General features: G+C 40.4%; 1 protein-coding gene across 1 annotated transcript in view; it reads left to right on the top strand.

The window, feature by feature from the left end:
- LOC115588735 (uncharacterized) overlaps positions 1-20,809 on the top strand; it is a 31,900-nt gene extending 11,091 nt beyond the window's left edge. The window contains exons 12-36 of the mRNA XM_030429506.1: positions 228-418; positions 553-659; positions 751-882; positions 1,064-1,287; positions 1,458-1,694; positions 2,053-2,290; positions 6,486-6,640; positions 6,739-6,831; positions 8,954-9,580; positions 10,739-10,803; positions 10,978-11,061; positions 11,161-11,254; positions 11,555-11,633; positions 12,296-12,986; positions 13,078-13,726; positions 13,819-15,363; positions 15,543-15,811; positions 15,897-16,187; positions 16,417-16,615; positions 16,928-17,118; positions 17,251-17,357; positions 17,449-17,580; positions 18,097-18,320; positions 18,491-18,727; positions 20,141-20,809. Of these exons, the coding sequence (XP_030285366.1) occupies positions 228-418; positions 553-659; positions 751-882; positions 1,064-1,287; positions 1,458-1,694; positions 2,053-2,290; positions 6,486-6,640; positions 6,739-6,831; positions 8,954-9,580; positions 10,739-10,803; positions 10,978-11,061; positions 11,161-11,254; positions 11,555-11,633; positions 12,296-12,986; positions 13,078-13,726; positions 13,819-15,363; positions 15,543-15,811; positions 15,897-16,187; positions 16,417-16,615; positions 16,928-17,118; positions 17,251-17,357; positions 17,449-17,580; positions 18,097-18,320; positions 18,491-18,727; positions 20,141-20,382 (7,103 nt within the window). The 3' untranslated portion in view covers positions 20,383-20,809. The remainder of the gene's footprint in view (positions 1-227; positions 419-552; positions 660-750; positions 883-1,063; positions 1,288-1,457; positions 1,695-2,052; positions 2,291-6,485; positions 6,641-6,738; positions 6,832-8,953; positions 9,581-10,738; positions 10,804-10,977; positions 11,062-11,160; positions 11,255-11,554; positions 11,634-12,295; positions 12,987-13,077; positions 13,727-13,818; positions 15,364-15,542; positions 15,812-15,896; positions 16,188-16,416; positions 16,616-16,927; positions 17,119-17,250; positions 17,358-17,448; positions 17,581-18,096; positions 18,321-18,490; positions 18,728-20,140) is intronic.
- Positions 20,810-22,675: the final 1,866 nt, after the last annotated feature.

The following is a 22,675-nucleotide window of genomic DNA, read 5'->3' as shown; positions in this document are numbered from 1 at the left end:
TGTTACTCATGGTTACTCAATTGACTGTATATAACTATGAAGTTTTTTAATTCAGATTTTACATCATTGTTTTTAAAAAGGTCAAAACTTCTGCAACAATTGTAGTATAGCGAAGAAATAATCCATTTTAGAAGACTAAGACATTTTGTTAGAAACCCCTTATCTGAAAACTTTACACTGTGTCATGATGAATAGCAGCAATGTCAGTAACTCCTCAAATGTTTCAGGCATTGTGGGAAAGCAGTATATCGCAACTCACAACCTGATCAAGGCCCACGCTGAGGCCTGGCACCTCTACAACGACAAATACAGAGCAACACAGGGTGGCCTCATCTCCATCACGATCAATTCTGAATGGGCTGAGCCGAGGAACCCACACAAGCAGGAGGATGTGGATGCAGCCAACAGGTTTATGCAGGTAGATAAAAAAAACATATGAAATGGAGATTGAGCTGCTTTCAGAAAAACACTTTTGGTTCCGTAATACAACCCCACACAACTGGTACCCAAAGCAACTTATAAAAATCATATGCCATATATTTTATCCTGCAGTTCTTCATTGGCTGGTTTGCCCATCCCATCTTCAACGGTGACTATCCTAAAGTAATGAAAACAATCATTCGCCAACGAAGCCTTGCTGCAGGTCTCCCTGAATCACGGTAAATTTGAAACAGTCGCTCAGTGAATGCATTCATCGTTAAAGAGAAGTCCTGGAATGGGCTTTCAAGAAAACTCTTTTCTCTAATATAGGCTTCCTGAGTTCACCCCTGAGGAAATCAAGAGGATCAAAGGGACTCATGATTTCTTTGGCCTCAACTTTTACTTTGCAGTGCTTGCATTCGGATATACTCCGGGTGATCTACAGGATTATGACTCTGACAGGTAGGTTTGAATCTTCTAAAAACACCTAGATCACATGGGGGCTTTTTTATTTACCACACAGTCCCTAGCAGACAGGTAACAGAAGAGGGAATTAAACCCCCCACCACAAAAGTAGATGCTGAAATATATCTAACATACAATATTTGACTAATGCTGATCTGATGTCTAATCCAAAATCCAGGGCCGTTGCAACAATGCCAGACCGCACCTGGCTTGATACTGGCTCGGACTGGTTAAAGATGACTCCATTTGGGCTCAGGAAAATCCTCAAGTTCATCAAGGATGAGTATGGAAATCCACCCATCTACATCACAGAGAACGGGGTCTCAGAACGAGGAGCGGTGGACTTGAATGACGTCCACAGAACGTACTTCTATGAAAACTACATTAACCAGGCCCTGAAAGGTACCAGAGACAGTAAAAAACACATATATAACATGCTTTTGTACAGGTAAGCCTTGTCAGCCTTGCATACATGTCTTTTAAATGTACAGGTCAATAAAATAGTTGCCAAGACACAAACCTCTATTTTGGACAAGGTTTGGTAAACGTAGCTGTTACTGTTGATCTTTCAGCTGTTGTTCTGGATGGAGTTGATCTGCGAGGCTACACAGCCTGGTCCTTAATGGACAACATCGAGTGGGCTGCTGGGTACTCGGAGCGATTTGGACTTTTCTTTGTGAACCGCTCCGACCCCGCTCTTCCTCGCATCCCTAAAAGCTCAGCCTCTCGTTACACAACCATCATCAACTGCAATGGCTTCCCAGACCCGGCTCTCGGGCCCCATGAGTGTTTGAACCTTGAATCTGCAGGTAATGTAACACTGAGTCCGATGTGATTACTATAAGATTCAGGAGGAATCAACTTCATCCAGCCTTTTCATGCAAAAAAAAATTTGATCACAACGTAATAATGTGTTTATATTCAGAAACAAGTTAAAATCATTCCAATGACGTTTTTCAAGAAATGTTATTTTGATGAAGTTATGTTTACAAAGTGATTCAAAGTAACCAAAGTAATCCTCTTATTGTCTGAAAAATAAGACAATACAAACAAAAACAAGACAATAAAACAATCAAAAAATAGGACAATGAAAACAAATAAAACACAAGGTGAACAGGAAAAGAAAAATTGACATTTTCCCTGTTTCTTCTTCCTGTCTTTTACCAGCTACAAGCACACCCACACCAGGTCACACTGCAAATACAGCTGTCCCTGTGTTGCCCCCGAACATGGTGGAGTTCCTGGGTCTGAAACTCACACCTCATGACGCTGAAGTCGGACTTTATGTCATCTTTGCATTCCTTCTTGTGGCTGCACTTGGTATGATCTTTGTTGTGTATCAGCTCCTGAAAACAAGAAAGAATTCAAAAGCAGCTCTAGCAGAAACCGTGAAGTTGGAGAGAATGTGAGGAGACTTGTGGAGGGAAGTGAAAACTCTGTAAATCAAGTTGTTGGCAGCTTTTCTAAATGGCTGCCTGTTTTTATTAAAATGTGTTATTTAAGGGTTTGGGGCATTTTACCTCCATTAATATCTTCATTGAACTCCCGATGAGGAATGTTGTTTTTCCCAAAAATTAGATATTTATTGAGACTCTTGAAGATAACGGCATTTTTTCAGGAATATATGTAAAGAAATTAAAATTTTTGGCTCGAAGAGAAGAACTCAAATCAACATTTGGAGTCACACAGTTACTCCAACCATGTCTGTGCCTGTTTTTTTTTGCTACGCTGAAAAGAAAATCTGTAAATATTGGATTCATGGATATTTTAAATTTAATTAAAAATTATTCCTACAGCGTTTCCAGTTTTTGTGTGTCACTATCATTGAATGACCTCCTGGTGGCACCAGTGAACCATTTTCTGTCAGGACATTAGCTATCATATATGTACGTACGTACAGATATTTGTTAAATATTAACATGAAAATGAAACTAAAGCTAAAAAAGGGGATGAATAGAAAAAATAGCAATAAGAAATCCGGCGACTTAGGAGGGTGTGCCTTCGTCATTGTTATTACATCATCATAATTTTTACCTTAATTAAATGGGGAACTATATAGTTTTGGGGAACACATTTTCACATCACTGAATGATTTTTTTTTTCATGCCTGAATAAACTTAATAAACAAACTGATCTTAAAGGACAACACAATTTTCACACAACTTTAACATTGTTCATATGTGGCGGACCCTGCCACCTTTCTAGCTTCAAACAGTGTTCAGGGGACCTTATTCTCCTCTGAGAACAGCTTGTTTGAGTCCATATTATTACCTCATTAATAGTTTAAATGTTAAAATTTTCAATTTCTTCTCCAAAAACTACACAGTGCCCCTTTAAACATGGGAGGCAATTGAAAGCAAACATATAACACCACAAACAATACATCAGTTTTTATTTAGATTATGGCACATTTAAAACAATAAAAGCAATTTTGCATTCCAAATAAATTAATAGTGGTGACGCCATTTTAATAAAAACACATATATTTGTTTCATTCGCTGTTTATTAAAAGAAAGTGTGGGAGGTTAAAATTGGTTAAAACATCTCCATTTGCACTGCTCAGTATTATTATAGTAGAATTCAAATTGATTTGATTGGATCGGGAGATGGATAAATACTTAATTGTCACTGCATGTTAAAATGCAATGAAACTTTGTACAGTGTATAATATTTCAGAATCTAATCTCAGTATTGACATAGTGATCCTCATCTAACTTTATGGTACATCATAACTCCTAAATTGCTCCAGTGAGGCAGTTTTGAAGTGCATTAAAGGGTAATTTGTTTTTCTCACTGTTAGCCTTTAACTTCTGGGGATTTGAATCTTCACCTCCCAGATCACAGCAGTATTTAGTTTGCCACTGTTCCATCAATGACCTCTGGCTGTAAAAGCATCACGACCTGGAGGAGGCAGTCAGACGTGCCCCTTCATGTGTCAAGATAGGGTATGAGTAAGGCTGGAAGGAAAACACATTCACTCATAGTTTCATAATGGGTAAGTTCCTGCCAATCTCAGGGTTATGCACACGTGTGCACTCAGGAAGTGTTACTGTTATAATGAACTGAAATAAGTTCATATATCGTGCAGTGAATAAAACATGATGGGCTGCACACTGAGTATTAACTTAAGCTTGGTAATTCAATCATTAAACAGAAGCAGCAGCGTTACAACTTGCATATGTGATGGTGAGTGTGTTTGTACAGTAACACAGGAGAATACACTGATGGATATATCATGTATAACATGATGATAACACAGTCGTCTGCACTCAGTTTTGAAATGTGCCACTAGAAAAGAAATGCCTAACCTTGAAATTGCTCAATAAGAGAACATCTAATGTAGGTACCGACGTTTTCAGAACTTGGGTCAGAGGTAACCTACAGGGTCATTTCAGGATTTCCTTGAGGCAGAACTCTTGATTTTTTTTTTTCTCGCCGAAATGTAAATATCCAGCTGTTCTGAGTTTCTTTTAGAGTTTTTACAAAATGAGTTCTTGATAAAAACAGCTATTAAGATCAAAAAGTGTGCAGTGAGAGCTATACAATGCTGCAATGATGATGTATTTTTGTTGGCTAAGGTCGAAGATAGCACCGCCTTGGTTCCCTCTGCAAAAATATTTTTAATTGTATTGTAGATTATTGCAAAAAATTTGCTTTATGGTGATACTGATTTTGTTCAGCAAAATAATCTTCACTGGTGAGCACCACTTTAATGATTTTTGAAGCGTAAATGAAATCGCCAGACGTTAAAACCTTGTTGTCTGCGAACTTGACAATGGTTTTATAACCATATGCAGGTGTGCAGTCATAGGTGAAGAGGTAGTAAAGGGAGCTTAGCACACATCCCTGTGGAACACCAGTGTTCAGGATGAGGGTTGAGGAGGTGGGGTGATGTAACCTAACAGACTGTGGTCTGTTGGTTAGGAAGTCCAGAATCCAGCTGCAGAGGTAGGTATTGATGCCGAGGTCACTGAGTTTGGTGATCAGTTTGGAGGGGATGATGGTGTTGAATGCTGAACTGAAGTCGAGGAACAGCATTCTCACGTAGGTGTTACCGTTGTCGAGAGGGGTTTTACGACTCATTCCGTTCGCTCCAGAGTGCGAGGACACCATTGTTTTCCAAATACTCTGCAAACACAACAAAGACCATTAATCTTTTTTTTTTCTTAGCGAGGCTACAACATGTGGCCTGTTGGGGATGTTTCTCAGAATATCTTTGGGGTTGGTTGAGTGCTGACACAAGGATGAGTTAAAGGTTATTGTTCTTGCTGGGAACAATGTATTATTGTTCCCAGTAGACCTGGTCTGTTTGCACTAATATGAATCTAATAGATCACAAAGTCTTTGTTGTTTTTGGGAGGATTGTCTGTCAGAGGGCAGAGATTGACAAGGACAACAAAGTTGCTGACACGTCATCTTTAAGCACTTATTATCAAAGAGTTCAGACGAGGAGAGGCATAAAATATTTTATAACGCTGACAACAACTTCCGAGCATCCTTAATTAAATATGGAAAATAAAGCACCACTAGGGCCTTGATGATCATCACATGATGGATTTCTGTGGAAACTTGGCAGGAAAGCTACCAAGAGTTGGAAAGGACCAAACACTAAAGAACTGATGTAAAGAAACTAAAATGTTAGGTAATGTGTTGATATGTTATGAAGGAAGCCATTTTAAAGTACAATTTTAATTATGTTAAATCTGATAAGACGACACTGTAACACCTGACAAAGTGACTTTACTTTGACAAAATCAAGGAAACTGATTACCTCAAACGTTTTAAATTGTTAAAACCTTTTAGCTCTTAAAACTTAAATGTAACAGTCTACTTTACTCAGTGATTCTGAGGTAACTGGTTGGAAAGATGAAGAGGTTTTGCATCCATATAAGAGAATAGAAGATTTATCTTACTGTAGTTGAAGCTTTGATCTGGGGAAGAATGGCAACATCCCTCGCTCTCAACCCGACTGACAGACGTCACTCTGTGAACATGAGAGTAGAAAAGTGCTCTTAACACAACTTACATTACAGAACATTTGTGTACACACTACATTTCCACCAGTTGCAAAATATGTGGCAGACTTCAGCAAATGTTTTCAGTTAATTTATGATTATTTGACAAAGCACATGTATAGAAAATAAATTAATGATACTTCAGTATCCGGGTCTTTGTATTTTATACACACTGTCACACTGTGATGGCAGACTGTGAGTCTTGTTTAATGTTGTTCACAAGACCTTCGCTTTTCAGACAGTGACAATTCAAAACTACAGCTGTGCAGTGAAATGCGTGCATGGATATTTTTTATTGATTTCACTGGGATTGATTATTGAGGTAGGCATGATGATATACATGTAATCTGTGCCATAAATCAGGGTGTGAAGGGCTTCAGTTAGAAAAAGATTATCAGCTGGTTGTTAAATAATAACTATAAGTTATAACACATTGCTCAATATATTAATGATATTTTATGTAATTAAAGCTGGCAACAGATATTTCTTGTTCCCTTTAACCACTGAAGTTCTCAAGTTTCCAATCCTGTCAATCTATCACATCTTTAATCTTCTTTTTTTATCAGTCTTTCTTACCTCTGTCAGGAAACCGTTGATGGTAGAGGTGGTCAATCTTCTTGTTGAGTTTGAGGATATTTTGCAGACAAATGGCAACACCTGCAGGCTGCCCATCATGCAGAACACCGTTCAAGTCACTCAGTGTCACCCAGGAGTGTGCCAGTGCTCCAAACTTCTGAAAGGCAAACTCAGCATACTGCTGAAACATCTCTTTCAGCTCCTGGCTCTCCCAGCCTCCACATTCTGATCTCAGAGCTTCTGGCACTGTGGATCCTTAAAGGGCTCCAGAGGCTGGAGGCCCGCGTCCAGCAGCTGTTTCAGGAGGGTCTGGTAACAGGCGACCACAGCCTGCTGGGGATGACTGGACCGGCCTGTAGGTAGAAGATGAGCCCATGGCAGTGGGACTTTGGAGTGGGTCACCCCTCTGCTCTGGAGGGACTCCAGAAAGGAAGGAAAGTACTGCCATGATCCTGGAGGAATGGGATGACTGCAGTCAAAGGGATCATTCACCAAACCTTTCAGAGGGCCTGCAACAAGGATGAAGTCCTCATTGCTCCGGCAACCATACAGACAAAACCCATACAGAAACACGGCCCACAATAGATACTTCATTGTTGTGTTTAAAGGATAAACTGATATTATCCACTGATAGACTATGAGCTATTTAAATCCATTCTGTTTTCCTCTTATGAATTGTTACACAATTAAGATCAATGTCGCATTCCAGCTGTGCAAGCTTCAGTTTTTTTATTGCAGCTGTATGATATGGTCGGAAAGACTTTGGACCCATGTGTCAATTAAAGATGCAGCCCTCTCTTGTGCGCATGTTTGAACGCCATAAAATATATTGTCACAACATAATTAGTTAAACAATAATGACAGGTCATAAGACAAGTCATAAAATAATTTAATTGATTCATCTTAGCAGCCCGTTTTGCTGACGTGGAACTAACAAGTATGACTTTGCATTTCCCCAAAGGCACAACAGCAATTCAGAGTAAGATAAGAGTGGCTATAACACCACCTTTATTTCTCATCTTCATGATTGTATAAGTATTATCAACAGATTGGGTTGTAAAAACGTGGCTGTAAAGGTTAAAGTAAGGTTAAAGAGTCGATAGAGGATGCTAAGAGTCTTTTTGGTTTTTAAGGATGAAAGTGGAAATCTGGCTATTTTTGTCACAAAGGGTGAGCATAACTTATATAAACATCATAATGTATGATTGTTATTACTTCTTTTTCCTCATTTAACCATTTTGACCCGAAACAATGTATTGATCACTGTATGACTGACAAGAAACGACCCACATTCAGATTTACATGAAAACAAGTCTAAAGGAAATGGACAAAACTCAGCAGTCAGAGAAAGAGTGTCGATACTTTTTCAGAGGTCTTTTTGTATTTAATTATCAATGTGTTGTGTAGATAGAGCTGGAAACATTTTTATCCTTAACAGCGGTGACTCAGAAGGTAAAGTCGTCTGGTCATCGAAAGATCGGTGGTTTGATACCCGGATTGTAGCTTGTGGAGGTGAGCGTGGTGGAGGCGTGGCTGCGGTAGGTAAAGGTGGAGAGGGCTCAGGAGAGCAGCGCCAGGTGACTGGTTGCAAGCTCTGTCAATCACTCACCTGGCGCTGCTCTCCTGAGCCCTCTCCACCTCTCTCTCTCCTGCAGCCGCGCCTCCACCACGCTCACCTCCACATAGCTGCACATCCAGCATCCCTGGGAAAGATGAACCCCAAATTGCTCCTGATGAGTAGGTTGGCACCTTGTGCAGCAGCCTCTGCCATCAGTGTATTAATGTGTGTGTGAATGTGTGGAAAGTGTTGCTTCATGTGGAATCTGTCAACACATTTTGCAGCTATTTTTATCAAAAAAACCAAGCAAGTACATGAAGAGTACAGTACAAATAAATAACCCTTACCCTTTTGACAAACACTGTCACAAATTCCAGCTCCCGTGCAATAATCATGCTGTCTAATCAGCACCCTGATACCTGACTGGTAAGAAGTGCTTGCTAATGCTAAGAAAATGATCTTTTTGTGTGAAAATGAAACGTTTTAGCCCTATTTTTTCCCAATCTACAGACAAATGGGCGCAGCAAAGTAAATTTTTGCGTTCATACTTTAGCTCAGCTTAGCTTAGTTCAGAGATCTGATATACATTGAGTGGTGGTCTAAATACATTTTTAGCAATATTTCAAGAAATATTATTCTTAGGAATCCAAGTCAACTTCAAAAGACAACAAAATATGTTACCTAACTTGTGGTTTGTTGTGTAACTAAATTACAACTGAACAAAAAAATCTTGTGCTGAACACACTTCTTTTTTTATACCGTGCATCATAAATCTTTGCCTCCTGTTTGATCTGTTTTATCAGAAGTTTTTCAAGGCTATGACCACTCCATGACCCCTGCACACTTTAGTGCCACTTATGAAACTCTAGTTTGACTGAAGGTTCAAGCTTGTAAACAGATCTGCTATATAAAGCTTCAGCATGCAGTGGCTCGTTCAGTTCCCAAAAAACTGACAATATGTCGTTACTGGGGCGACTTCTCCCTCTGTGTTTATTAAGTTTGTATGGGTGCATATGCCAGGACCACGATGATCAACCACTGGCCATGTTTCTTGCAGGTCCTCTGACCAACAATGGAGAACCCTCCAAAGGAGCAGACCCCTTTGACTGCAGTCATCCCATTCCTCCAGGCTTATGGCAGTACTTTGAGTCCCTCCAGAGCAGAGGGGTAACCCACTTCAAAGTGCCGCTCTCATGGGCTCATCTTCTACCTACAGGCCAGTCCAGTCAGCCCCAGCAGGCCGTGGTCGCCTGTTACCATACCCTCCTGAAACAGCTGCACGACGTGGGCCTTCAGCCTCTGGTCGTCCTTCATGGATCCACAGTGCCAGAAGTTCTGAGATCAAGGTACGGAGGCTGGGAGAGCACAGAGCTGAAAGAGATGTTCGAACAGTACGCTGAGTTTGTGTTCAGAGAGTTTGGTCAGCTGTCAGACTCCTGGGTGACACTGAGCAGCCTGGATGAGCTGAGGGATGCTGAGCTGCAAAATGCTCTTGATGCACACTCCAGCGTCTACCGCCGTTACCACCAGCTGTTTCCTGGGAGAGGTAGGAGATCAGTTCATTGCATCACAAGCTGAAGGCTAATGATAGCTTGTATGAAACTTGTGAAGCCTATTTAGATAAAAAGAGACAAATCTGGTCAATTATTATGCAAATGTTAATTACCTTGTGAAATGCTCAGGGATATTCCCATCACTTGAGTATATCTTATAAATAGAAACACATATTTGAGAAATATTTTTCTCATACATTTTTTAATCTTATTTTTATCTTATTTTATCTTGTTTGATTTTGCTGTATTTTATTGCTTTCACTGTTTTTATTGTTTTAATTGTTTTTATTTATTCTCCTTTTTTTTTTCTCCCCCTGATTGCGGCGCTCCCAGTGGATGGCGGCGCTCTTAGCATTGACCTATACAGCCTATGCCTAGGGCAGTCTCTGCCTCTGAAATAAAGGAGCAGACAAGATGTGTGACTCTGTTTGAGTTGTAACCCTGACAAAACATTTCTTGAGGAGCAAACTTTTATGAAAAGTCTCAGTAAATGTCCTCGCCCAACCTTAATTACTGTATGAAAGATATCGATGAATCAAACTATAGTCATCTATTGGTAACAAGATGATTAATGGTGAGTGCAGTTGTACATCGTGTTACTGTGTTACTTATGTATCAAACTATAGTGAAAATCCACCTTGATCTTTTGCTGAGGAGCAGCCAGAAGCCCTGGATGCGATTTTTGGAATGAAGGTTCTACAGTAGATGATACATTACAGACCAGAACAGAACAGAACAACAGAACTGTTTCCTAAAATATGGAACCCAATAAAGTCTTGTCAGTCTGTTTTTACATAACGTATTATGGCACTCACCTATAAACAACATGACTGTAAGAGGGCAAGAGTCAACGTACTTTGGATATAAAATAATAATATTTTGGAGTCATCTTCTTATCTCCTGTTGTAGTCGCTTCATCGATAGCTTTATTTTTATTGTCCTTAAAGGGGATATTTGTTTCCACAGGGTGCATTATGTTTCCTCTCCAGAACATAGATAGATGTGTAGTAATTATGGCAGTGTTCGATAACTGTTTCCATATCTGCTGACCACCTGTACCAAAGTTCATGATAAGGGGGTGGAGTAGTGTAGGGGAAAAAAGACTGCACTCTCTCTAGCTAATACGTTTATTATCATGTCACATGTTACAGATGGAGGAGTATCAGTTGGCGTGAAGGCCAGTAAAGTCCCAGTCATCTGTGACACTCAGCTACTGGTGAGATCACATCATCACACAGAACATGAGCACATCAAACATGTTCTGAGTTGCCATAATATCAAAACAGCATAAACAGTGTATAAAAATGTGGTTAGTTGATTAATGGTGTCAGGGAAAAGTTAAAAGCTTTCCACACATCCAGTTACAATCACACATGCATCTCTATTTCAGAAATATACAGATTTCCTCGCTGTTAAAATTCAATATGACTGCACCAATGGAAAAAACCTGGCGGAGGAACTGCGGAATGTTTTGGTATGTGGAAATTGAATTAAATATTTAATTAACAGTCTTCAGTTCTGTAATCGTCGACCTCTAACTGAGAATTCTTGTTTTATTACTGTTTTCTTGCAGGCAAAGTGTGGAGAGAAACCCATTCTCTTCTATGAGGTGAACATCAATGACTGTGCCCCCTCTGAGTTCCTGTCAGATACCAAAGTCTCAAAAGGTAATCATCAAGAGTCACATCCTTAGAGTAATGAAATACTTATTGCCCGCTTACTGTCAGTTATAAGAGATCATAAAAGTAGAAAACAAAATTATATCACAGGTCACTTTAAATACTTTGATTTGCTGCCCTTTCAGAAATACAACTAATAGTGATGTATTGTGATTTTATCTAATTACTGTATGATATATAAAGAATCATGGCATCACAAATCAAGGATTCTAATTTGATAACATGAAGGATACATGAATCAAACTGTATGATTCATGACATTTATGATATATTTGTATACTTGTACAGCACTGAGCAGTGGAGACCACAAAGTTCTTGGGTTCGACATGGAAAATATGTTCACTCCAGATGAAACTATTCCAAAAAGGTAAGACTGTGCATACAGAGAATTTAAGAATTGAATCTGCAGTATCTTGCCTCAGCCCCAGTGAAAAATCGTGTGTGTCACTGGAGCAGAAAACACACGCACAAAATTACAACAAGGGGACTAAAAAAGGATAATGTTCAACACTACACTATTACACAATATGCATACATGCGTTAATGAAGCTCAGTCTTCAGAATAAAATGTTGGCAGTTAACTTTTTTGCAAACCACTAATACATGCACATTTGTCAGTGTTCTAGGCTGCTTTGACTTATTGACATTCCTACATCACATTCACGTTACAGGTTTATGAACTTAATTTTCATATCTAGAGGCAGAGGGGATGGTGGTGGATTTACAAGCAGGATTGCTGCCAAGCTAGTGACCACAAGTTGAGAATATGTTCCAAGCTTTGTATGCAAGAAACCACTGGATATATTTGATGGAGGACCACAGCGTTTCAACATTTGCTAGCATCACATCACTGGATATTTTTAAGGAAAACTTAAGGACAATGTCAGGTGCATGTGTAGCAACAAAACAGGGAGTTTTTTTAGTAGACCTTAGGACATCTCAAGTCATATTTGTGGAGAGTAAAATAGGTAATTTCTTGAAGTTCCCATTTAATTGTATTTTTCGACGTCTTGTTTCTATTGTCTTCAGTCATTCACACCAAAGTGACAAAAACAGAAACGGTCTTCGAACATCATGTTTAACGACCTACTGCGAAACCTGGAGCAACTTTGCGAACATGTTCTCACCTGAGCGAGATGCCTTCTTGATTAAATCCTTTCCTATTGGCTTCCAGTGGGCCACCTCCAGTGAGTCCTTCAAGGTTGAAGGAGGCTGGTTAGAAGGTGGGAAGGGAGAAACCATCTGGGACCGTTTTGGCCATGAAAACAAGGTTTTTGACAATCAGACAGCCGATTTAGCTTGTGACAGTTACCACAAGGTGGATTATGATGTCTATCTGCTGCGAGGTCTTCAAGTCAACACCTACCAGTTTTCTATCTCCTGGGCCCGCATCTTCCCCTCCGGCAACAGGGACAGCCATTCAGAGAAAGGGGCTCTGTACTATGACAAGCTGATCGATGCCCTCATTGAGTCTGGCATACAACCTGTTATCACTCTCTACCACTGGGATCTGCCCCAGGCACTCCAGGACAAAGGTGGATGGACCAGCGCTTTCATTGTTGAGGCCTTCAAGGACTACGCAGACTTCTGCTTCTCCAGGTTTGGAGACAAGGTCAAGACCTGGAACACATTCAGCAGCCCCTGGGTGGTGAGCCATGCTGGGTATGGCACTGGTGAGCATCCCCCTGAAGTAAAAGACTATGTGGTTGCCTCCTATCAGGTGAGCAAAATGGTCTTACCATAATGTAGACATGCACTGCATTATTGTCATTCTGATCTTCTTAACACAACTATTTACTTTGGACTTGCAGGCCACTCACAATATGCTCAAAGCCCATGCTGAGGCCTGGCATGTCTACAATGACAAGTATAGGAAGACACAAGGAGGGGAAGTAGGCATTGCACTGAACTCAGACTGGGCTGAGCCCATGAACTCCTCCAGAGCTGAAGACATAGTGGCTGCAGATCGCTACCTGCAGTTCATGCTGGGCTGGTTTGCACATCCTATATTTGTAAATGGTGATTATCCTGCAACACTCAAGACTCAGATAGAGCAGAAAATAAACAAATGCCCCCTCTCTGTGCCAGCAAAACTTCCAGTTTTTACTCCTGAAGAGAGACAGAGGATAAAAGGAACAGCAGACTTTTTTGGATTAAACCACTATACCTCCCGGTTGGTCAGTCACAGTGATGGTGGCTGCACCCCTGGTCCTCAGGGGGTAGGTGACTTCCAGGCACACGTTGACCCTTCATGGCCCTCGACTGCTTCTGACTGGATCTATTCTGCACCTTGGGGTCTCCGGCGGCTTCTAAACTACATTTCCACAGAATACTTGACTGTTACCAAAGTGCCTATCCATATAACTGGTAATGGTATGCCAACTGACTACAGTGGGGACACTCTCAATGATACCCAACGAGTACAGTACATGAACAGTTACATCAATGAGGCCCTGAAAGGTTAGATTCTGTCATTTCTCTAGTAGGAAACCATCTTTAATTTGAAACCAATTTCAACAATTAATGTGTTGTTGTGTGTGTCCATTTTGTAGCAATCCTTGACGATGGAGTGCATCTGCAGCGATTCACAGTGCAGTCACTCATGGATGGATTTGAGGGACAACAAGGCTACAGCCAAAGGTTTGGTCTCCACCATGTCAACTTTGAAGATCCAATGAGATCTAGAACCCCCAAGCAATCGGCATATTTCTACGCTCAGGTTATCAAACAAAATGGATTTAGTTCAAACAAAGTTCCTGTCTTCAGAGGGGAAGAGATGCAACTGACCCACCGTCTAACTGCTTTATCACCTTCAGAGGTTCCATCTAAATCCAAGGTTGTCTGGGAGAAATTCTCGCACCAGTCAAAGTTCCAGAGAAAAATGTTCCACCATGGCACTTTCGAGCAAGGTTTCAGTTGGGGAGTATCGTCTTCTGCTTACCAGATTGAAGGAGCCTGGAACACTGATGGGAAGGGGCCAAGCGTCTGGGATACATTCACCCAAAACCTTGGTGGTGTTGCTGCTAATGCAAATGGAGATGTGGCCTGTGACAGTTATAACAGACTTGAAGAAGACCTCTACATGCTTCGAGCTCTGAAGGTAAAGTCATACAGATTCTCTCTGTCCTGGTCCAGGATCTTTCCTGATGGTCGGCGTGCCTCCCTGAACCAGAAAGGTGTTGACTACTACAACAGACTTATTGATGGCCTCATGCGGTACAATATCACTCCCATGGTGACACTCTACAATTGGGACCTCCCTCAAGCTTTGCAAAACCTTAGTGGCTGGGACAATGTAGACATGATTGACTTTTTTAACGAGTTTTGTGACTTTTGCTTTGCCACCTTTGGAGACCGAGTGAAATTTTGGATGACCTTCAACCAGCCTCACACAATTGCCTGGTCAGGATATGGACTTGGAAAGATCCCACCAAGTGTCAAGGATCCAGGAGTTGCACCATATAGAGTTGCACACAACCTTATAAAAGCACATGCCACGGTTTACCACACTTATGATGATAAGTATCGCAAAACCCAAGGAGGTCTAGTATCCATTGTCCTCAATGCTGATTGGGTTGAACCTGAAAATGTTAAGGTTCCCCGTGAAGTGGTGGCTGCTGACCGTGCACTGCAGTTTCAACTGGGTTGGTTTGCACACCCCATTTTCAAGACAGGTGACTATCCTGATGCAATGAAGTGGCAAGTTGCAAACAAAAGTGAGCTCCAAGATCTTCAAGAGACAAGACTACCTTCCTTCACTGAAAAAGAAAAGAACTTCATCAAGGGAACTGCTGACGTGTTTTGTGTAAATCATTATACTACAAAGATAGTCGGCCATGTTGCAGCTCGGCTTAGCCCTCCGTCTTATCAATCTGACCGGGACGTGTCAGAAATAGAGGAACCAAATTCACCTACTACTGCCATCGGTGGGCAGAGAGCTGTAGAATGGGGATTGAGAAGACTCCTCAACTGGATCAAAGAAGAATATGGAGATCCAGAGATTTACATTACGGAGAATGGAGTTGCCACAGATGACAATGTTGATGACACAGAAAGAGTATTTTATTACAAAACCTACATTGATGAGGCATTGAAGGGTGAGTACACTTTTTGGTAGTACCCTTGATTAAACAACCTTAAGATAAAATCTGGTGGTAGCTGTCACTCATCCTAATTCCTGACATTGATGACATAATTTCATTATGTGTTTCATTCCCTCTGTTGTTTTCTCTTTTCCATCCTTAATGCAGTTATCTCTATCCATGTTTTTACACAGCTCACAATCTTGATGGTGTGAAGGTGAAAGGATACATAGCAACATCTCTCATGGATTCATTTGCGTGGCTCAGTGGTTACACAGTAAACTTTGGGCTGCACCATGTCAACTTTGATGACCCAAACCGGCCGAGGACACCCAAGCGTTCTGCTCTCTATTATCACCAAATCATGAAGGACAATGGCTTCCCATTACCAGATGACGAGAAGGTACTTTATGGACAGTTTCCTGAAGCCTTTAATTGGAGTACCGCCAGTGCCGCTTTCCAGGTTGGTAACGCTTATGCATTTAATCTACAATGGCAGAGTGCACTTGTATGAATATACAAGCCTGAAGCACCAACTTTTATTTCAGATTGAAGGGGGCTGGAGAGCTGACGGAAAGGGACTGAGCATCTGGGACAAGTTTTCCCACACCCCCGACAAGACATACGACGGTCACAATGGCGATATTGCTTGTGATAGTTACAACAAGATTGACAAGGATGTGGAGGTGCTGAGGAAGCTGAAGGTGACCCACTATCGCTTGTCTGTATCCTGGCCCAGAGTGCTTCCTGATGGCACCAACAACAACATCAACGAAGCCGGACTGAACTACTACCATAGATTACTGGATGCCCTGGAAGCTGCTAATATTCAGCCCCAGGTAGGCAGTGCTGTTGTTCATAGCCACTAATGTTTCCTATATTTAGTTATGTATAAGGACATTTTTTTATTTGATGTCTCCTAATGGAAGTATCAAGAACATCATAAGGGCATGTCTCAGCAATGATGATCGTCTCAGCAAAATACAATTGGGCTTGAAAGGGAAAAACATCACCTGTATGAAAAGTATTTAGTACTGTATTTTAGATTTCCTCTCATCTGTTTCCCAGGTGACCCTGTACCACTGGGATCTCCCCCAGGCTCTAGAAAATGTTGGAGGTTGGTTGAATGAGACCATTGTCCAGAGATACCGAGACTATGCCGATGTTTTGTTCAGCCGACTTGGAAACAGAGTGAAGTTCTGGATCACTCTAAACGAACCCTACATTGTGGCCAACCTTGGCTATGGATATGGTTCCTTTGCACCAGGTGATGAAAAAAAAATCTTTTGAGATACTTCTATCTCTCAAACAAAGCTGGTATTGAAGCATAATTGTTATTCAATGTGCTTTACCAATATGTTACTGGTGGTCACTCAATTGACTATATATAATTATCAAGTTTCTTAATTTAACTTTTATATCATTGTTTTAAAAAGGTCAAAACCTCTGCAACACTTGTAGTATATCGTGTAATCCACCTTAGAAGACTAAGAAGTTTTGTGAAAAACCCCTTATCTGAAAACTTTAAACTGTGTAATGATGAATAGCAGCAATGTCAGTAACTCCTCAAATGTTTCAGGTGTTACGGGAAAGCATTATATCGCAGCTCACAACCTGATCAAGGCCCACGCTGAGGCTTGGCACCTCTACAATGACAAATACAGAGCAACACAGGGTGGCCTCATTTCCATTACTGTCAATTCTGACTGGGCGGAGCCGAGGAACAAATACATACAGGCTGATGTGGATGCAGTCGACCGCTATTTGCAGGTAGAAAAAAAAACATATGAAATGGAGATTGAGCTACTTTCAGCAAAACCTTTTTGTTGCATAATGAAACTCCACACAACTGGTATCCACAGCAACTTAAAAGAATCACATAACATGTATTTTGTCCTGCAGTTCTTCCTTGGCTGGTTTGCCCATCCCATCTTCAACGGTGACTATCCTGAAGTAATGCGAACAATCATTCGCCAAAGAAGCCTTGCTGCAGGTCTCCCTGAATCACGGTAAATTTGAAACAGTCGCCAGTAAATGTGTTCATTGTTTAAAGAGAAGTCCTGGACTGGGCTTTCAAGAAAACTCTTTTCTCTAATATAGGCTTCCTGAGTTCACCCCTGAGGAAATCAAGAGGATCAAAGGGACTCACGATTTCTTTGGCCTCAACCATTACTGCTCAGTGCTTGCATTCGGATATACTCCGGGTGATATACAGGATTATGACTCTGACAGGTAGGTTTTAATCTTCCAAAAACGGCTAGATCTTTGTTATTGACCTTCACTTGCGTTATACCAAATGTTTCAAATTATATTCAAACTCAGGAAAATTCGTAATTCTTACCTTCTACGTAAGGTGATTTGGTGCCTGATGCTTTATACATTAGTTTTTTTGAGAGTGAGGAAGAAAGTCAGCGAACGTGACAGGGGGCTGGAGAATTGAAGGAGCAACCTTTAAATTACTCAACGACCCCCTACCTCCTGAGCTACAGCACCCTTAAGATTCCACTTTACTCCTTGAGAATACAAAATTACATCTTTTCAATGTTTTGACCAAGCAGCAAAAACTACATATTGTGCATGTAAAACGAAATGCCTAGATCACACGGGGGCTTTTTCATTTATCATACAGCCCCTAGCACAAGGTGAAAGAAGAGGGAATTAAACCCCCCACCACAAAAGTAGATGCTGAAATATATCTAACATACAGTATTTGACTAATGCTGATCTGATGTCTAATCCAAAATCCAGGGCCGCTGCTGCAATGGCCGATCGCACCTGGCCTGAAACTGGCTCCCCCTGGTTAAGGATCACTCCATTTGGAATCAGGAAACTCCTCAAGCACATTAAGGATGAGTATGGAAATCCACCCATTTACATCACAGAGAACGGGGTCTCAGAAAGCGGAGTGGTGGACTTGAATGACGTCCACAGAAAGTACTACTATGAAAACTACATTAACCAGGCCCTGAAAGGTACGAGAGACAGTAACAAACAAGTATCTCACATGTTATTGCTTTTGTACAGGTGAGACTTGTTAGCCTTATGTCTTTTAAATGTACTGGACAATAAAATAGTTGCCAAGACACAAACCTCTATTTAGGACAAGATTTGTTAAACGTAGCTGTTACTGTTGATCTTTCAGCTGTTATTCTGGATGGAGTTGATCTGCGAGGCTACACAGCTTGGTCCTTGATGGACAACTTCGAGTGGGCTGCTGGGTACTCCGAGCGATTTGGACTTTTCTATGTGAACCACTCCGACCCCGCTCTTCCTCGCATCCCTAAAAACTCAGCCTCTCGTTATGCAACCATCATCAACTGCAATGGCTTCCCAGACCCAGCTCTCGGGCCCCATGAGTGTTTGAACCTTGAACCTGCAGGTAATGTAACGCTGAGTCCGATGTGATTATTATAAGATTCAGGAGGAATCAACTTCATCCAGCCTTTTCATGCAAAAATAATTTGATCACAATGTACTAATGTTTTAAGTGTTTGTTTATATTCTAAAACAAGTTTAAATCATTCCAATAAAGTTTTTCAAGATATTTTATTTTGATGGAGTTGTGTATACAAAGTAATTCAAAGTAACCAAAGTAATCCTCTTATAGTCTGAAAAATAAGACAATACAAACAAACAAAATCAAGACAATGAAAACAAATGAAAAAGACAATAGAAACTATGAAAAAATAAGACAATAAAAACACAAAAATGATTCAATATAAACAAACAACAAATAAGACTCGATAAACAAACAAATAATGAAAAAAACAACATTTTTGAACCAACTAATGTGTTGGAAATCCTTTTTTTTCCAATGTGATAAACTTTTTTAATTTACCCTTTTGCAACAGAGGTGGATCATACCTATTGAACCTATATTTAGATAAAAGAGGACTACATTTGAACAAAATTTGAAGATAATTTACTTTAAAAACTGCTGTTAAATCACAGGAAAAAAGTGCTAGAAAAATGCTAATTTTCTGAAAAAGTGGAGCCTGTCTACAATCTTATTTAGTTATAAATATACTTTTTTCCTGTTTGGTTGTCTGAGACGAGGATCTAACATTCTGTCATTGAATCAACAATGTTATATCTCCAAATGACAAACGTAATAATATAGGCTTTAAAGGATAATTTCGGTCGATTTCAACATGCAGCTTTATTGCTCAAGCTACCCTTGACTTGCTAGTACCGAAGACGTGCACATTTTTGGTCCAATCCTTACAGGGCTCCTTGAACGGAGCACAAACACACTGTTTTAACCACTTTTTTATTCATTTTGAATCATACACACTGCAGTGCTGTGTTGTAAGGTGTCTGCTGATGTTGCATAACTTTTGGGGTGAGATTTGGAGCATGTTAAGATGCTTAAAACAGGAACAACAACAGTCCTGCCCAGGGGCGGTTCTAGGGGGGGGGGCCCATGGGTTAGCTGTCAATGCTAACTCTCTGTTCAAGGAGCCCTGTAAGGGTTGGACCAAAAACTTTCGCGTCTTCAGTACTGGCAAGTCAAGGATAGCTTGAACAATAAAGCTGCATGTTGAAATCGACCAAAATGAATCCTTTAAGGATCCACCTCCTGATTTAGACATGGCAATCGTGCCTAAATGATTAAACATGGCTTCCTAACATCTCTCAGCACCAAGTATGAAGGGGCTAAATTTTGTTTCTCGAGAGTAAGAAAACAAAAAATGTGTTTTTCTAAACATATCTGAACTAGATAAAAAACACAAGGTGAACAGGAAAAGAAAAATTGACATTTTCCCTGTTTCTTCTTCCTGTCTTTTACCAGCTACAAGCACACCCACACCAGGTCACACTGCAAATACAGCTGTCCCTGTGTTGCCCCCGAACATGGTGGAGTTCCTGGGTCTGAAACTCACGCCTCATGATGCTGAAGTCGGACTTTATGTCACCTTTGCATTCCTTCTTGTGGGTGCACTTGGTATGATCTTTGTTGTGTATCAGCTCCTGAAAACAAGAAAGAATTCAAAAGCAGCTCTAGCAGAAACTGTGAAGTTGCAGAGAATGTGAGGAGACTTGTGGAGGGAAGTGAAAACTCTTCAAATGAAGTTGTTGACCAGCTTTTCTAAATGATTGCCTGTTTAAAAGCATTTTCTTTTCTTTTTAGAATACAATCAATACAGAGAAATGTAATATTTCAGGTTTTGGGGCATTTTATTTCAATTTTGATCAGATCTTCATAGAACTACCGATGAGAAATGTTTTTACCAAAAATTAGATATTTATTGAGACACTTGAAGATAACAGCATTATTTAAAGAATATAATAATTCTTAGTTATGTAAATACATTGCAATTTTGTTTGGCAAACTGCTCAATGAATTGGTAATGGCAGTTTGACGCCTCAATAACATTGTTGTAATGTGTATTATTTTTAACAGCTTTGGCTCAAAAAGAAAAAACTCAAATAAACATATGCAGTCAGGCAGTTGCTCCAACCATGTCTGTGCCTGTATCTTATTGCCATGCTGAAAACAAATCTGTATATATTGGATTCATGGATGTCTGTGCCTGTATCTTATTGCCATGCTGAAAACAAATCTGTATATATTGGATTCATGGATGTTTTAAATTTAATTAAAGATTATTGCTTCAAAGTTTCCAGTTTATGTGTGTCACTGTCATTGAATGACCTCCTGGTGGCGCCAGTGAACCAGACATTTGTTAAACATCAAAATGGAAATGAAACTAAAGCTAAAGGAGTGGACGAATAAAAAAGAAAGCAATAAGAAATCCGGCTACTTAGGAAGGTGTGCCTTCATCATCATTATTACATCATTATAATTTTTACCTTTATTAAACGGGGAACTATGTAGTTTTGGGGAACACATTCTCAAATCATTGAATGATTATTATTTTTTTCATGCCTGAATAAACTTAATAAACCAACTGACCTTAATGGACAACACAATTTCATACTTTGACTTTGTTTTATATGTGGTGGACCCTGCCACCCTTCTAGCTTCAAAAGGTGTTCAGGGGACCTTATTCTCCTCTGAAAACAGTTTATTTATTCAGTTATGGAAAAATTACATTATTACCTCATTAATAGTTGAAGTGTTTAGATTTCAATTTTATCTCCAAAAACTACACATGTTTTGTGTTGCTCAAACAGCGCAAGTGTGTTCAGAATAAAAATTGCAGCAGATTATAGACAGATTTACAGCATTTACAGTATATAATTAGAGTGGAGTGCGTCTATGTACAGTATAAAAAAATTACTGGCAGTTCTAAATTGGGATACAGTACATACAGCATATACTAAAATTAATAGCAGTACTAAGGGTGGGGTAAAGATGAAGATTAATTAGTCAAGAGTAATGCAGTATCCAAGTGGGTGGGTGGGGGACAATCAGTCACTGGGGGAAGGAAGAAAGAAGAGACGCTGGTGAGCATTTTGATCAGGGTGAAGGTGTTGAGGGTCCAAGAGAGGTCCTAAGAGATGTGGACACACAGAAACTTGAAGCTGGTGACATGCTTAGCCTCCATTCCATTATGCGGATGAGGGTGTGTGTGTGTGCCATCATTTGACTTTCTGGTCCACAATAAGCTCTTTGGTCTTCTTGCTGTTGAGAGCCAAGTTGTTGTTGGCGCACCACACTGTTAGGTGCTGGACCTCCTCCCTGTTGGCCGACTTATCGTTGTTGCTGATGAGACCAATCTCTGCTATGTTGTCTGCGAACTTGACAATGGTGTTTTAACCATGTGCAGGTGTGCAGTCATAGGTGAAGAGGTAGTAAAGGAGGGGGCTCAGCATGCATCCTTGTGGAACACCAGTGTTCAGGATGATGGTTGAGAAGGTGCGGTGATCTGACCCAACAGACTGTGGTCTGTTGGTTAGGAAGTCCAGAATCCAGTTGCCGAGGGAGGTATTGACGCCGAGGTCACTGAGTTTGGTGATCAGTTTGGAGGGGATGATGGTGTTGAATGCTGAACTGAAGTCGATTAACAGCATTCTCACGTAGGTGTTACCGTCATCATGGTGGGTTTTAGGACACATTCCGGTGGCATTGAGTGCGAGGACACAATTGTTTCCCAATACTCTGCAAACACAACAAAGTCCATGACAATATATAATTTCTTTTCTTAGCGAGGCTACAACATGTGGCCTGTTGGGGCTGTTTGTCAGAATATCTTTGGGGTTGGTTGAGTGTTGACAAAAGCACAAGTTAAAGATTATTGTTCTTGCTGAGAACAATGTATCATTGTTCCCAGTAGACCTAGTCTGTTGTTGTCTGGATGTAGATGAATTAAAGTGACTTTTAAACATCAAGACTTTAACTAAGATGTCTGACACCCTTCTA

This window comes from Sparus aurata, chromosome 9 (genome assembly GCF_900880675.1).
Source record: "Sparus aurata chromosome 9, fSpaAur1.1, whole genome shotgun sequence".
In the NCBI taxonomy this organism is placed as follows: domain Eukaryota; kingdom Metazoa; phylum Chordata; class Actinopteri; order Spariformes; family Sparidae; genus Sparus; species Sparus aurata.
The sequence above is the reverse complement of the archived record's forward strand: the minus strand, read 5'-3'. Positions and strand labels throughout refer to the sequence as shown.